The sequence below is a fragment of the Ipomoea triloba genome, chromosome 15, assembly GCF_003576645.1.
Source record: "Ipomoea triloba cultivar NCNSP0323 chromosome 15, ASM357664v1".
Taxonomy (NCBI): Eukaryota; Viridiplantae; Streptophyta; class Magnoliopsida; order Solanales; family Convolvulaceae; genus Ipomoea; species Ipomoea triloba.
The window spans coordinates 12,055,515-12,074,003 of NC_044930.1; the positions used below are offsets into that span (position 1 = coordinate 12,055,515).

The following is an 18,489-nucleotide window of genomic DNA, read 5'->3' on the forward strand; positions in this document are numbered from 1 at the left end:
TGGGGCAGGGCCACAGTTTGTCCAATCCACTATACTCAACACCCAATGTACAGAAGGTATGAGAAATCTTTCTCACCCATGTGATCCCTCACAAGGTATCTACTTGACTGACCTAAGCTTACAATGGATTGCCAAGACCGGAGATCCACGCTTCAGAAGTCCAACCAAGTCCTCTTGTTGGAAAGCTACTCTGATGCAGTCTGTCTTGATGATTCACCCTTCACTGATCCATAGTTGTATCGCCTCTACGTCCACAGTTTAAGCACCAAAAGAGTTTTGCCTTCTCAAGATCTCTAACAATCAAAACTCCATATCTTAATTCCTTGAGAAAACGATGATGGTCAGAGTTGAACACTTTAGAGCTATGAGAGAATGGTTTCTTTCAATCGATAATCTATCATCTATCTCTTCTCGAACATTCTCTCCTTTTTATGTAGAACTCTGACTTGATAACATGGTAATCCCTCATATTTGAATCTTCATTCCTTAATTACCATGATACCCTTTGAGGTGACTAAATGATGAGAGCTTTCTTGTAATATCACCTCTTTGCCAGTAACTACTATGCTTAGCTCAGCAAGCTAGAATAGGTTGGTGAAGTTTCAACGGATATAACTCGGACGCTCTGATATAGACTCTGCTCGATCAGATCTTCACTCTTAATACTAACAAACTCTAGACATGACCCTATCTAATTTACCATAATAAATCAGCCAATTACATCAGTGGGGTTTAGACTTTAAAACCTAACATTTAGAAATTTGTTGATATTAATTATAATCTTTCTTGTCATCAAAAGAATACAATTTCATTTTATCTTAATTTTGAAATACTCATTATTTTTTCACCATCAGGGTTCAAATTTATGACCACTTATTTGAAATGTTAATTGAGATACCATCACGATAATCACATTACATGGTAGTTGACATAAAATTTTATCTTTTAATTTAGTTCCAAAGTTATTCATTTATTTCAATCATATTGTTTTCATTGGATTTTGAATTGCACGCCATACATGTTTAAAATTAGGCTAAAATCACTACAAATCTAATACGAGCTAATAAAGTTAGGCCCCTAACGGGAAATTAAAAATGTTGGTATAATTATTTGTTGAAATGGAGGGTTCATATTATTTTGATTTTAGTATTTTTTTTATTTTTTCTACTTTACCATCTATTATATCAATTACTTTTCTAAATACCCATACATTTCGTCAGTGTAAACTTTAGTATCCGAATATTCCGTTAACTATATACTATTCTTAACTTACTCATTGATTTTCATAAGGAAAGGCCTTAGGTTCGAACCCCATCCCAATAAAAATTGACAAATCATTAAACAAATACTATGAACATGTTAGAGTATATTAAAAAATACAATATAAAATTTAACATGAACTTTGATCAATTAATTAGCCAGACTATAAACATAGCATTCAAAGTTGAGCATCAAAGATTACAAATAAGGAACCTTGAAATTAATTTCTTGCATTTTTTAAAAAGAAATCTAGGTTAAGCTTTTCTCTTTTTTTTTCTTTTTTTTTGGCTTCATTTTTTTTTCATTTAATTAATCTTCTTTTGATTATTTAGAACAAGACTCAATATTTTAATAATGCTTTTGCATGATTGGAAATGATTTAGTTAATTATGGTATAAATATTTTTTGTATTTTTATAATGGTACAATAGTACATTAATTTACAAATATTGTACCATACTATTATATTTTTATCGGATAAAATTATTCCTACATCATTAAAATTCCATACCTATATATATATAAGTAATGCTACCGACCCCTCATAATCTCCTTCTTGACATGGCACTTTACATTTGATAATTCAATTTAGTCTTTGATAATAAGTTAGTCGGGACCCACTTTATGACATCCATTTGTTATAAGCTATGCTAGGATAATGGATTTCAAGTGTGGAGGGGAGGGGGAGTATTTTTTAGGGGAACAAAACGTGTGTGTGTGTGTTTTTGTGTGTGTGTGTGTGTATATATATATATATATATATATATATATATATATATAATCATGATCAAATATGAACTTTGTTACTCGTGATAAATGTTGACTAATTTGATCCATCCATTTAGGATGATCAATGTTTAAAAATGACGGGTCAATTTTATAAATATTAGTATAAGAAAATTAAAATCTAGGAATTTTATGCATCTATTTCATAAATGTAACAAAACTAATTAGATTTTTTTTTGTGCAAACTAATACCAGATTACCAGTAATCTAATTGCACATGAGACACTACCAACAAAAAAAACGGACAAGCAATGTGAAGACGAAGGCAATGACAAATCTATCCAAATGCGAATTAACAAAACTTAAAGTAATTTCAACTAAAAGTAGTATCTGTTATCTAATACCATATCAACTGCACTAAGTATTTAGATAATTATTTTTAAAAAATTGTAAATTAATCATTCATTTTATTGCCAATTATAATGAACTTCCTTCATATATTCTTACATTAATATATTTTAAATTATTTATTTAAATAGAAATATTATGCATTAAATTAGTCGCGAAATGAACGTTAAAAACTAGTAACTTTAATATAGAAGAAGAAAAGAAAAGAGAAAAATGCTGCATCGGTTGAAGCCTTGTGGCTTTAAATTGTTGTAACCTCAAAATCATAAATATGCCTCGACATTGGGATCATAGACTTCTTCCCAACTCCCTAGAAATTCTGCTTATTTATTAAAAACTACAAACAATGCTTCGTATTTGTCTTTTCAAAAATTGAAAAAAAAAAAAAAAAAAAAAAAAAAAAAAGGAAAGAAGAACGACTCCGATAGTCTGTGTGCATTATTGGGTGCAAATAATTATAAATTATATTCATTGATATTGTAATTGTTGTCCACAATGATCAATGTTGTCATTCATGTGATCCATAATTTTAAAAAGTATAATAAATCGTAGCGAATCATATATATATATATATATATATATATATGATATACAATAAATATCAATGAAGCGCCATTTACACCATACGTATAACATTATCTCCGTATTGATTCCTATTTTCTTGTCCCACACGATTATTATATATCTTTGTTGTTTTTGTTTTTTTTTTTTTTTTGAGTTCTATTGACTCGGTTACAATGTAGTATCTGTTCATAGCTACTTTCTCAACCTACTGAAGCACAAAGAGTCAACAGATGCCTCCACTGAGGCTCGAACCCACTCCCTTCCATATTGGAGTGTACACCGGGTGCCGCTTGACTACGAGGTTTTTGTTTTTATTTTTATTTTTTTTGTGGGAATTCATAATTTTATTTTTATATATTTGTTTGGAGGTTATTGCGGAATCAACTTAACTAATTAGTTAAGTCTATATTAAATATATGACAAAATCTTAAATTAAATTGTGTTACGGATAAGACGAATCACGTTTTCCAGAATATTACATTTTTTCTCATAAGTATTATTTTTCTCATAAGTAACTCTTTAACCCCTAATGTTATATTTTTATTTAAAAGTATTATATATTTTCTCATACATATTATACTGTCTTTCACAAGCAACCATTAATTTATTTATCAATGATTAAATTACATTTTTATCATAAACAACGGTTAAACCTTTAAATATTATATTTTGGTTTAAAAATACATCATTTTTTAAAGTATTAAATTTTTCATTATAAATATAAAATAATTTATTCTTGATCAGTATTATATTTTTTTAACATAAATTTTACATTTATATTTTAACACGATCTGTTTCACAAATAAAAATATGTGAAATGATTTCACATAAAACTTACCTTAAATATATAGGCTTTCAGCATACACACGCATATCTTTGCTTTGTAGATTAATACAAGTTTAGGTTCTTTTTCTTTATTAAAAAAAAAAAAACACCCCTAAAACTTAGATGAATAATTTGTAAATTTGATAAATATTAATATTTGAGTTGAATTAAATATTAATTAAAATTATTTAAATCTGAAAATGAATCAACAATTATTGGGTTCAACATTCGGTTGCGTAACGCATTGAAATTATTTGGCAAAAGAAAAATCCAACTTATGATAATGGACATGCATGTTTAGGAACTTTCGGGCATATATGAACGTACAGGTGGCAAAATCTGAACCCATCACAATGTCACTTGCAAAGTTTTTGAATACGACGTTAAAGTCATTTGACAGTTCATCATGATTCACACAGTGTTTTGTAAATCATGATTGATATTCTATGAGCATCCATCGGTTTTTAAGGAGTTTTTACAGATATGACTAGGAGAGAGAAGATGGGAGAAAAAAAAATCCGCATCCTTCCCGAACGCAGCATACAACTCTCCGCTGTACTGCACTCTCCAAGTGTGCTTGTTCACCCCTTCTTCCTTACCCTGACAAGTCTTTGTGAAAGAACTCCGATGAAAAAACTCTTTTTAGTTTAGTCTTATTCTTCACGTCCAGGATTACCCCTTGGATCATTAGATAGGAACTCAAAGATGAAGAGAGAAACAAAAAATAAATGAGAGGTCTTGATAGAGAAAGGCTCAAAACCCCATAATAAAGTCCAGTCGCAAGAACTGAATTTATTATTTTGTAATAAACCGAACGAAAAGGAAATTAATTCGTTTCATCAAAAAAGCCTTAAGAGAGTTATTCGCGACAAAATAGTCTTTGTGATCTCTTCCTCTTCTTCTTTATCAATTGCATAAAATATTTCATCCTTATTAGTCCCAATTGGAGTCTTTTGCCTGCCAAGTCAATTTCGGGCCACCAAACCCTGCAACTGATGAGAAGGTGGATACCTGTATAACCATCGAAGGCTGTTGAAGTGACTAAGATATATAAATGGTCATTCACGCGCCCAGAGAACGCATGCAGTACACGCGCCCTCTGGGCGCACACCGTGAGCTTCAAGTCTTCAACGCGCAAGGCTTCAGGCTTTCTTCACATTTCTCTCTCTTCTTGGACCCCACAAATAACCCATCTTCGTGCAAATTAAATTTCCTCTCCCTCCTCTCTCCTCTCTCCTCTCTCCTCCAAATCATCATCTCTCATCTCCATATCATCCTAATAACTACACATTATTCACAGATGGTGATGCTCTAAGGGCTTCCCAAATAGTTAAACTTGGGTGTGAATTTTGAAGAGTTTTTGTAAGTGTGATTAAGAAAGAGAAAATGAGGGTGGAGGAAAAAAGAAAAGGAAAAACAAAACAAAAAACAAAACAAAAATTGAAATAAAAATTCTTTTAAAAAAATAATAATTTTACGTGCTTGCCTAGGCGCAAATATTGCGCTTCACGAGTGCGTGAGCCGCATTAAGGTTCTGAAATGGGACCCATTCCAACCTCCAAAACCCTCCAATTTGCAGGAGAAAGAATTCAACAAAAACACCTATTTCCCATTTGCTAAAAACCAATATTGCAAAAATCCCGCATAGGTGCTAGGCGGCTGGCCGGCTAGGCGACCGCCTAGGCCGCCAAAGCACCGCCTAGGCCGCTTAGGCGCTGACCACCTAGGCATCGACTAGACTGACTAGGTCTTCTAGTTGGTTGATTAACTATTGTTCTTTGTTTCAATAGGTTATTTCACTCAAAATAACATCGTTTTGAGCGAAATAATCCAAAATTGTACAAACTTTAGATATTTTTTAGTTTAATATTTAATATTTTAGTATTAACTATTAAAGTATTATATAATTTATAATTATTAGTCTTTAAAAAATTAAAAATACTTAAACAAATTTTTATAAAATAAAAAAATACACGGGCGCCTAGGCGCCGATTAATTCCCTGCTAGGCGTCCTAGGTGCTAGGCGCTCCCCGAGCGCCTAGCGATTTTTTCAACCATGCTAAAAACTGATCAATCGTGTTTTACTGTTCCAAAAGCAAGTGAAAAGCAACCATTGGGGGTGGCCTAATAAAATTATAATATAATTAAAATGATATTTTAGTGTTATTATAATGAAATTAATATATGTAAAAAAAAAATTAAAATCTAAAATCATACCGTAGTGTATATTATTAAATGAACCTGAAGTATAATTAAAATAGTAATTCTTCAGCAATCAGCATTACTATAATTAAACTAGTGATTGTGAAAACTGAAGGGTAATTAGAATGATGCCTACTTCATGGTCCATATTGCTACATAGCCATGGTCTACATTAAAAATTTCCCGTTATTTGAAGAGTTGGATATTTGCATTACGTGAATTTCTGTAATGCACGTAAATTTTCCGTTATTTGAAGAGTTTGCATTACGTGAATTTCTATAAATAATGACGAATAAAATTGATATGATTTAGGGTGCATTTGATTCAAATATTAGAATTGAAATTGTAATGATAATCAAATACTTGGTAATGATAATAGGTTTAAGTAGAATATATGAGTAACTTTGATAGTAAATAGGAATTGTGCGGAATAAAAACAAATAATTAATCAATTGATTAATTAAAATAATATATATATATATATATATATATATATATATATATATATAATGCAGATATACACACACTCACATGTGTGTGTATTGGATTATACGAGAACAAGTTCGTAGAAAAAAATTAAGAATTAATCACAATCTTACATCAGAAAAAATTGAACGCACTAGATCAGATTTTAAAAAAAAAATGCAATGATAGTTTCATAATTATCACCAACTTTACTATGCAAATGTGAACACTAAAATTTGCAATTTTTAGACTTTTCCAAGTTTGCACATTTAGTATTAACGTTTTGCTCATTTAGTGCTAACATTTTGCATATTTAGTATTAAAAGTTTGCACTTGCAAAAATGCGAAAATGCATTGCAATTTGGGTTTCGATTTTAGAGTTTTATGACTGAGTTTTTGATTTTATTTGGTCGAGTAGTTCACTTTTTACTACTTAAGGTCAAATATTTACGGTTTAAATTTAAAATTTAGTTTTTTTCGTTGATTTTATAGAATTTACTATGTTTGCATATTTAGTTGTTAAAGATGGCATATTTAACTGTAAAAGTTTGTGCAATGGAGTTGATAATAGTTACGAAATTTCCATCGCATCTTTTTATTTTTAATCTGATTATATTTACAGATATAAATATGAGATTAGTTCTTATTTCTCTCATGTGGAAGTTTTCTCACAGGAGTCATATATATATATATATATATATATATATATATATATATATATATATATATATATATATATATATATATATATATATATATATATATATATATTTATTTATTTATTTATTTATTTATTTATTAAAATTCCATATTTAATACATGGACAATGACCTTTTTATTTTTTCATTTTTTTACTCTTTATTTTCGATTCCATTGTTCAAAAGTAGAAGAGTAAAATGACAATGAGTGCTGTAATTAGTAAAGGATTTGATTCTAATAGTAGGATAACAAAAGTAGACAAACAAACATAATAATGAATATTAAAATCTACAATAGAGTGTAAAAGTCACCAACTAAACACCCTTTATATATATACTAGTTTTTTCGCGCGCATTGCGCGAATAGGATAATGCCCAATGTTTATTTTTAAATAAGAACTTCAAAGTATATCAATACAATATTATATATGAGATGTTCATGCATATGTAATTGAATGTTGAATTTGTTTATTTAAATTGGTAATTCAAAGTATATGAATGCAAGATAATATATGAGGGGTTGAATATAATTGTCACTAAAATAAATGTTTGCAATTTTGTAAAAACGATAGTCTAAATACTTAGTATAAATAAATAGTACTTTTGGTAATAAAAATTTATACATTTTAAATCATATTAATAAAGAAATATGATTTCTCTTTAAAGTGAACAACTGTAATGTAGTCCAAGAAATGTTACGGGATAGTTTCCCGCTTCAATTTATTGGGTTATTCGAATGTCTTCTTTATCATCAACAAATCCTCCCGCTTGAAATTATTTTTTTTTTAAATTTTTTCTATCTTATTAATAAAATACTTGGTAGATAAATATATAACATTATTTTGTATTATAACTTTGATACGGAGTATTTAATTACAAGATAGTGTAAAAAGAAGACAATGAATAATATAATGAATATAATTAATTAATGAATTTGAAGACAAGGTATCTTTACATTGTAGAAAATAAAGACACTGTAACTAATAAAATTATATCTCTTTTTGATTTTTTGATAACGAATAATTTTTATTGGTGAAAATAAAGACATATAACTAATGAAATTATATCTCTTTTTAAATTTTTTGTTAATGAATAATTTTTAGTGTAGAAAATAAAGATAATATAACTAATACAATTTTATATATATATATATATATATATATATATATATATATATATATATATATATATATATATATATATATATATATTTCTAATTTTTTGACAATGTTTAAATTTTATTTTTTTTTTAATAAACGCATTATAAACATCGATTTCTAAATTAAAGAAATGGAATGTTTTTTTTTTTTTTTGTAGCCGCTAATTTATTTTTATTTTAATAAGATCAATATAGTATGATACTTACTTTTTAATAATATATTCTAACATTTTCATAGATATTAATGGGGTTCGAACCTAAGACCTTTCTTATAGAAATTAATGGGTAAGTTAAAAGTTAACGGAATATTCTGTTACTAAAGTTTATACTAACGGAATGTTGGGTTACTTAAGGGAAGAAAATAATATAATAGAGGGTAAAGAAGGGTTATCATAAAAAATTATATATATATTACAAAATTAAGGATTTATTCTGCCAAAAATAATCCCACCACAATTAGTACAAAACTAGTCCAGGGATTTGATTTACGAAAAATTAATCTTATCACAAACTTTGTACGAAATCAAGAACAATATATATCAAAATATATATCACAAGAGAGGGTTTCTAACTTGGCTGGTAGGTTGTAACCCAACCGATGAACAAAAATGAAGAAGGGAAAGTCGTAGTCGTGTGCACACCATTGTTGCAAAAATCACCGCCTAGGCGCTAGGCGCTCCTAGACCGAGGCAAATTGCTCCCTAGGCGTCCGCCTAGCGCCTAACTCGGCCGACTGGACCGAGTTGGCGGCCGATGAGCCGAATTTGGCCGAGTTAACTCGCCTAACTCGGCAGAGTTAGCCGAGTTAACTCGAGCGAGTCGGCCTTGTTAATTTTATTATTATATTTATATATATTTAAATTTATGTATTTATATAAGTAAGAGAAGTTTTATATATATATATATATATATATATATATATATATATATATATATATATATATATATATATATATATATATATGACATACACCCACACACATGAATTAATTTTTTGTTTTTATAGGTCGCCGCCTAGAACCGCCTAGGCGCCGCCTAGACCGCTTAGGCGCTAGGCGCTAGTCTACCGCCCAACTAGCGCCTAGTGCCTACTGTAACCATGGTGTACACAGACTCTCCTTAAAACCGATTCGCCACCTTCCGATGGTGCTAGAAGCGTTGTGGCGTCGATCTCACAGGATAAAACGAACTATGACCTTGGTGTTTGAGCACACAAACCAAGGCCCGATGAACGAGAACATAAGCTGAGCACTCCGATGTTTAACTTAACGGAAGATAATGGCAGAAATTTTCACTACGAACTACAGAACATTTTGAGGGTAGAGAGGAAAAGGAAAAGAGAAGGTTTTGAAGTTCCAAAACTCACGAACCAGAAATAATTTGCCACATCCAACAAGGGGTTTATATAGGGAAATGAAATTATTAGCTTCATAATGGCACATAAATCAAACATAAATTCAATTTCATATTGGATAGTAACAATTGAAACGGTTGTAATATCAAAGTTCACGAAATAATACGTAACTAATTCGTAACGATCATACACAACTTGGTTCAAACACCTGAGTGAACGAGAAGTCCATAACGCCAACTGAGAAGCAACAATCAGACACCTCTCGCAGGAAAGAAGAAGCAACCTTGCGAAAGGTGCAAATAGGCACCAATTGCACCCCACGGGAGGTGCATGGAAGCACCTCTCGCAAGGTGCAATTGAGCACCCACGAGAGGTGCATTATGCACCTCTACAGAATATAATAAGCTTCCAACTGCTTCCAATACACAGCTGTAATAGTCATGTTTAAACCTGCTAGCTTAAACTTTAATTACACTATAATCCCACTAAACACTATGATTAGTGCCTTAAACATTAGATTAATTAGCCATTAAATAAGCCATTTGGGCGTTACTGTTAGTGCTCAATTCCCACATCCAATATTCATAATTAAGAAATTAAATCTTAATAACAAATGTAACATAGGTACCTCTCGTAGCACTAACCAAAGTGCTAAATAATTAGCACTAATTTGACTTCTCTCTAATAAGTTCACTTTGAGAATCAATTTCTCATTCATCTATTATCTATTTTGAGCGTACATTGTATCAAATATTTTCGTCTCACTACGAAGAGTGCAAATTCACTTTGACCCGACCTAAATCGAAAGTGAATCTCACATACATTTGTACCACAAAATAGCCACTCAAAAATGCCATTTTGCTAAAAAATTCCAACAAAATTTTGCTCGCTTGAGTTTAAATTTGATCAAATTAAAGTTAAATTAAATTTTGATTAAATAACACATGAACGACTCAACTCATTTACACTCCTACCAATTGTCATCCCTACTTAAACAAACCCTCAGATCTCACTATATTATATGATATTTGGCATAAATCGTCATACTATTAATCACCATGACCTAGCTTAACCAGCAATTAATGATATACTCATTTAAAAATTATTTGCATAATTGTATCAGATGGTGTTAACTTACGTGGGCAGGACTTATTTAGTATGATATATACGAACATTTCATTATGCAAAATAACTAAATAATTATTCGCCAACTAACTGCGAGCAGGAGAGTGTGAACGCATAATTAAATAAAAATATACTTTTAACATACACATCGAAAAGACTAAAGTAAATGATATTATTATTATTATTATTATTATTATTATTATTATTGCATAGATTTGCATGCATGAGTCATGCCATTTTTTGATGAGCTACTTCTTTTGAATTTGTTGATTTCTGTAATTAATTTATTTTAAATAGGATAAAAACACGAGCAAGAATTCGTCTCAATCATCTTCGTGTGCTTGCCATTTGCCAACATTAAATTAGAAGGAACAAAAACCAAAGACACCTAATATTAAAAAAATAAAATAAGGTTCAAATTAACCACTGAACAAAATCTGAAAGTGTAATAAGGTCAATGAATTAAAAAATAATGCAATTAGGCCACTAAACACTCCAAATATATGCAATTTCACCTGATAGCATGTTACCATCCATTTTATTAGGTTACCCGCTTACGTGGGTAGTGAGTTGGCATTTTAAAATAATTTTTAATAATAAACTTTTAAAATATAAATTAAAATTTTTAAAAATTTAAAATTAAAAAAAAAAAAAAAAAGTCAGGGTGGGCGCCGACTATGTTGAACAACCGCCTGGTACTGTTGTATCCTCGTTCTCCATCGCTGGATTTGTCTCTCTTTCCTACAGCGCGTAATAGCGATGATCTCTAGCTACTAACGGCATTTGGCCGGCGACTCTGGTTCACCAGGTGAAGCAGCGACGACGTCGACGGCGAGGAGGAGCATGTGGCGATCAAGATTTGCGGCGGCTAGATCTCCCCGGCAAGCTTGACCGGCGACGTTACGTTCCTGGCTTCAAGATTTGTTTAGTTGTTTTGCAAAAGAAGTTGACTTTCGGTAAATAATAATAATAATAATAATAATAATAATAATAATAATAATAATAAAAAATTAATTAATTAAATCTGATTCATTTGCAGGTTTCCGTGGCAAGGGTATTATTAATATTAAGGGGAGAATGGGGGATGGTCGCCCTTTTTTTAATTGTTTTAATTTTTATTTTAATAATTTATTATTAAAAATATTTTAAAGCGCCAACACACCGTTCACGTAAGCAGGTAATATGATTAAATGGATGGTAACTTGTCATTAGGTGAAATTGCATACATTTAGAGTGTTCATTCTTTTTTGTTCAGTGACCTATTTGCACTTTTATTAGGTTACATTCAGTGGCCAATTTGAACCTTATTCCAAAAAAAAAAAAAAAAAAAAAAAAAGCAATAATATTACCTTTCTTAAACTGAAATGTTTTTTTTTTTACTATATAATACTCACTAATTGATACAACATTGATTAAAATAAGAAAAATTATTTACTTGTCTTAATTAAAGTAAAAAAAAAATTAAAAGTAAAAAATTATGAGATCTTAATTGGTTTTCTTAAAAAAAAAATTAGAGTAAAAAATTTACATACTAATTAAATACGGAAAGACATTTAATACAATAATGACAAGTAATAATTTTTCGAAGGACTTGTAATCTCAAACATTTTAAAACTTTTAATTACTTCGCCTTTTGTAATCTCAAACATATTCGATCTCTTTTTTTAATTACTCATGATTTTTTCAAATAGTATTTGTTTTACATATTTTCAATCTTTTTCCGTTTAAAAAATCAATGCCCTGACCATCGTAGTTGGATCATATTACCATCTATTTGAAATGATAAGAGACCTATCATCACACTACATAATAGTTGATGGAGTACTATTGTGTGGAATACCTATGTGGATCACGATCCAAAAGAATGCAAACTATATTATTCTAAAATATAAAGTATATTATTCTAACTCATAAAATACATTTTATAAATTATAAAATATATTATTCTAACCCAAAAATATATTATTCTAACACATAAAATACATTATGTTACCCCAGAAGATTTATTATTCTAACACATAAAATACATTATCTTACCCAAAAAAATTATTATTCTAACTCATAAACGGAAAAAAAATAGTGTAAAAACAACATTATTTTGAACTATGGTCCACACATATGTCCATCAAAATCATTTAATATAATGCATATCATTGGCCCCACAAGCATCAATAAATAGAGACCTGTGGTCTGTGGAGGCCTCACCAGATCCGTAGTAAATTAACCTCATAGTGTCAGTCAGCATGGGTTGCAAGAACAGCCAAAACCTTGTACAAAAAATCTGCGAATTGTACGATGAGATTTCAAGGTTGGAGGACCTGAAACCCTCCAAGGATGTGAACATGTTGTTCACACAGCTAGTCCACACGTGCATCCCTCCAAACCCAATAGATGTCTCTAAACTCTGCTCCAAAATCCAAGATATGAGGTCCAACCTCATAAGGCTCTGTGGTGAAGCTGAGGGCCTTCTTGAATCCCATTACTCCAATATTCTTGGTTCTCTCCCTGACCCCCTCCAAAACCTTTCCCTTTTCCCTTACTTTAACAATTACCTCAAACTAAGCCTCCTCGAGTTCGATCTCCTAAGTAGGCATTGCGGCGTCGCCCCGCCGCGTCGTCTCGCGTTTGTCGGGTCCGGCCCCTTGCCGTTATCTTCCATAGTTCTGGCCACGTGCCACCTCACGGCCACGGATTTCCACAACTACGACATTGATCCCGCGGCGAGCTCCATGGCGGCGCGTTTGGTGGGCTCGGATCCGGGTCTCGCCCGCCGCATGTTCTTCCACACCGCGGACATCATGGGCGTCACGTGCGAGTTTAAGGACTATGATGTCGTGTTCCTGGCTGCCCTGGTGGGGATGGATAAGGAGGAAAAGGGGCGAGCTATAGACCACTTGGCTAAGTACATGGCTCCCGGGTCGGTCCTTGTGGTTCGGAGCGCCCACGGGGCACGGGCCTTCCTTTACCCTGTGGTGGAGCCTCGTGATCTCCGAGGATTCGAGGTTCTTACGGTGTACCATCCGACGGATGACGTTGTTAACTCCGTGATCGTGGCGCGGAAGATGTCGCTGCCGGTTTTTAATTCCTATGATCAAGGGGCGGCGGGGTCCGCTGTGGTGCTCCCAACCAAATGTTCTTGTGCTGAGATTCACGCCTTCAACCCACTCAATAAGTTGAGCATGATTGAAGAATTTTCACTCGATCAAGAACAACTTTCTTGAAGGAAAAAAAAGGCCGGGAATTGAACGATCCTAGTTCTATGCATGTCAACTCTTTATTAACGTAACCTTGGTCTCAGTTTCATACAACACTTGTCTTCTATAGTTCCATCCTATTTGCGGTTCCTATTTCAATATTTGTACTAGTTTCCCGTCCTATTTGTGTAATTGTATCCATCTTTCCTTATAAGTTGCAATCTCAATCAATTTCAAGAATGAGAAATGACACTTTAAGCAACTGAATTACTGTGATTTATATTTTCGATCCCAAGTGCTCGGTTGGATCGAGTGTGGAGACTCTTAAAGTTGGCAAATTTTATTGTGGACCACGGTCCATATATTAATTTGATCCATGAAATAAGTATGATTTTAATTACACTTCAGTTTTATTTGAAAATATTGTTCTATTTTTTAGCTTCATTTCCACACACTAGTTTCATTATAGTAATATCAAAGTATTATTTTAATTCTACTATAGTTTTATTTGACAACATACATTATTGTATGAACTCTACTTTGTAGTTTCATTTTCTACACAGACTAGTTTAATTATAATTTATAATAATGTTAAAGTATTATTTTAATTACACTCCACGTTCATTTGTCGTCATTTCACAATATATATTGTGACTAGTTTAATTATAATATATATTGTGACTAGTTTAAGTATAATAATGTTAAAGTATTATTTTAATTACACTCCACGTTCACTTGACAATATATGCTATTTTTTTTTGAGTACTATTGACTCGGTTACAATGTAGTATTTGTTCATAGCTACTTTCTCAACCAAATGAAGCACAAAGAACCAATATCGCCTCCACTGAGGTTCAAACTCATCCCCTCCCATGTGAGAGTGCAACCGGGTGCCACTAGACCACAATGTTTTTGGCAAGTATCATTTTAATTATACTACAGTTTCATTTAACAATATACATTACGCTGTTGAATCAGCTCTCTCTTTTAGTTTCATTTTCTACATACAGTAGTTTCATTTTTAGCAACACTAAAATGTCATTTTAATTATATTACAGTTTAATTTGACGATCATGGTCCACATAGCACTATGGACCATGGTTCACTGTATAACAATTGTTTAGAGTTAAGTATTTAACCTTTTTGGGAAGAGAGAAAAGGCATGACATGACTCATTGTGTATGTATAAATTTTGTTGAATGCTTAAAGACACCCAGTATGTACTATCTTAATTATTATTATATTTATCGTTTGGATAATTGGGTGCAAAATCTTCAATTCTTTTCTTCATCTTCATACCTACTTCATTCCCTAAACATTTTTTTGCACTGTATACTTTTTTGAAAACTTGCACTGTATACTTTTTTTTTTTTTTTGATAATAATCTCTCGAGACTAATTCATTGAATCATAAGCAGAAACGTTTATAAGAAAGAGTAATGGAATGGACAAACATTCCTTACAGTCAGATATAGAAACAAATTTTCTAACAATGTTATCTTAATATCTCGTTATTACAATTTTTTACACTGTTTAAATAAACTATACTTTGGCCCTGTTTGGTAAATGGCTGTTATCTGATTGGGTTAGCTGTTTGGGTTAGAAGGTATAATTAGTTGATAACATTAGCTGATTGTAAAAAGTTGTTTGATAGATTAGCTGTTAGCTGATAATTGTTTGGTATAATTTTTTTCTCAAAAAGCTAATTGAAAAGGCTGCTTTGAATAGCCTTTTGAATTTTAGTATTTTGGAGTTACAAAAAGCTTATTAACCAAACAACTAATAGTGGTCAAATAAGCCAAAATTGACTGATAGGCTGGTTATTTACCAAACAGGCCTTTATTAAAAACATTTGAGTTCAATTAAGAATTAGAAAAATGACTCACACCGTAAAATTTGGTCTTGATTATTTCATGAAATTGAATGATTTGTGTGTAGGAATATGAAATTTATTGGGTCAAATAGATTAGTCATGTCTTGTGTTGGACGATACTTGGACCTATTTGAAATTTGCCAAGATAATTGTTAATTATTCCCTGTACTGGGCTCTACCTTGGGTTTTGATTTTTGATTCAAAAATTATGTATGTGTAGTTAATATTTTATATGCTTTCAATTAATAAATTAAAGATACATAATATGTTAAATGTATATTATGTGTCAACATTTGCGTGTATTTAATATATTATATTATTATAGTTAACATATTATGTGTATTCAATTTATTTACACTCACATAATATATTAACTACAGACACATGATCCGAATGTCATTTTAGACCAAGGTAGATGGTATAATTTGCCAAGATAGTGTCAGTGAATGATTTTTTTGTCAAATTAATTGGGTTAGTTAAATACTCCCTATGTCTCATTCTTTTTTTCTATTAACAAGGGATTGATTTAAAGTTATTTTTAATTCAATTTTTTTATAATATTAAGTTTGGTATTAATATATAAAATTTATATATTTAGAAATTATATTCAAATATTATTAAATATAAAAAATCAAATTTAAAAGGAAAATAAACAATGAAAAAACAAATTATTTGATGAATGAATAGTAACAGGACATGGGACAAAGGGAGTACTTAGTTATTTTAAAGCCCAAATGTTGATTAACATTGAATTATACTCCAACTGGAAAGTTTCGAGTGTGTAATCACTGGTTAATGGACTTTTGAGCTAATTAAATAGCATAGTCAATTTATTCAAAAAAAAAAAAAAAAAAGCATAGTCAACAAGATTGAGCTGATAAATAAGGGCAAATTATACTATGGAACATGGTCCATATTGAATTGTGAATCATGGATAAATATTTATTTTTATTATATTATTGAAAGTTTATCTTTTTATACTTTTTTTTAATAATATACCAAATAATGAATCTTCAGTACACATACACACACAAACTTAAAAAAAATAAACATTCAATTTATTAAAAATATATATAATGTTTTTGCTTGTATTGCATTTAGTTTTTTGGAATATGGTGCTTAGTTCATTATATTAATATTTGATTTTTAAGAATTCCCGGGTAAATTAGCAAAATATGTACTTTGTGACATGTTGAGAGTATTTTGGTTATATCTCTCTCATATAAAGTCCTATTTAGGTGATTCAAGTGTGTATGAAAGCAAAGAAATTCCTCTAGAACTTGAGTGTTTATAAATTTTATAGATCCAAGAAAAATCAAAGCCAAACTGCTAGGCAGGTTTCAACATGCATAGGGAGACATCTTTACAAAATGCCAATAGTATTTTAGGCATATTTCTTTCATATAAAATCTAATTGAGGTGAATCAAGTGTCAATGAAAAGCTAATACGATTCGCTACAAGTTTTTGTTCAAATCTTCCAGAGATTCAAAAAAAATAAGGAAAAAATTATGATAGATTTCAACACACCCAAGGAAACGATCGTGTTTTGGCAGTGTCACCTTGATATGCCCGGAACAAGAAAAATAGCATATTTCGACATGCCCTCTGACACAGTTGTGTCGAGGGTGTGTTGATGATCCCAAACTTCTTTTTAAGCGGTGTTTTAAAGAAAATTTTGAGGACTTCAACCACGCTTTAAGAGACAATTTACATCTCGGGAGAGTGTGGAATTAATATTTGTTTGTAGATTAAATGAGTTTTTCTATGTTCATGAATTCCTTTATTGCTTCGTGATGTAGCTTAGGGAAGCACATGTAGTATTAATATTTGTTTGTAGATTAAATGAGTTTTTCTATATTCATGAATTCAAAAATAAAAAACAAGGGATTCAACACTAGAAAGAGGGCTTGAACCTCAAACCTTGTGGTTAAGAGCCACATGCTCTAACCAACTAAACTATTCTAGCTTTTATGTATAGAAATGCAAAATTAGTTTTATAACCATATTGGTTGACTGATTGTAATGCCAAAAAATAAAACTAGGGAAACGCTAGAAGGAGGGCTTGAACCTCTAACCTTGTGGTTAACAGCCACATGCTCTAACCAAATAAGCTATTCTAACTTCCGTGTTCAACAATGCAAAAAACATTTTATAACCATACTAGTTGACTGATTGTAATGCCAAAAATGGAACTAGGGACTCAACGCTAGAAAGAGGACTGAAACCTCGGGCCTTGTGGTTAAGGGCTACACTCTAACCAACTGAGCCAGCTTTTGTGTTCACTAATGCAAGAATCATTTTATAACAATACTGGTTGACTCATTGTAATGCCAAGAATAGAATCAGGGCAATTTTAAAATGGACTCAATACTAGGAGCCTTGTGGTTAACAACCACACGCTCTAACCAACTGAGCTATTCCAGCTTTTTTATTTAATAATGCAATCGATTATGTATCAAAAATATAGCTACGACACACATTAGATATCAGGGGCATACATGTAGATTGTAGAGTGAGCAACATCAAGTTGAGTTAGACTCCTTCCAAGCATGATTGAAGAAAGACAAGGATCTAGTTCATGAATATACTCATTCCTTGCAAAATACTTGAGTGTATTCTAATAAATCAGTGTGGCTG

The 18,489-nt window shown here is 31.1% G+C and overlaps 1 protein-coding gene and 1 non-coding gene across 2 annotated transcripts; one reads left to right on the plus strand and one right to left on the minus strand.

Annotated features, from left to right (window-relative positions):
- The first annotated feature begins 13,008 nt into the window (after window positions 1–13,008).
- Window positions 13,009–14,226, plus strand: LOC116007614 (nicotianamine synthase-like). Its single transcript, XM_031248335.1, has one exon. It carries the CDS (start codon window positions 13,029–13,031, stop codon window positions 14,004–14,006), a length of 978 nt encoding a protein of 325 aa, XP_031104195.1. The 5' UTR covers window positions 13,009–13,028; the 3' UTR covers window positions 14,007–14,226.
- Window positions 14,227–17,744: 3,518 nt separating this feature from the next.
- Window positions 17,745–17,818, minus strand: TRNAK-CUU. The gene has a single exon. It is a non-coding gene; the product is annotated as a tRNA-Lys (tRNA).
- Window positions 17,819–18,489: the final 671 nt, after the last annotated feature.

Bases quoted from the DNA above. Each gene is read 5' to 3' on its own strand.
- LOC116007614 (XM_031248335.1), top strand. From the start codon at position 13,029: ATGGGTTGCAAGAACAGCCAAAACCTTGTACAAAAAATCTGCGAATTG.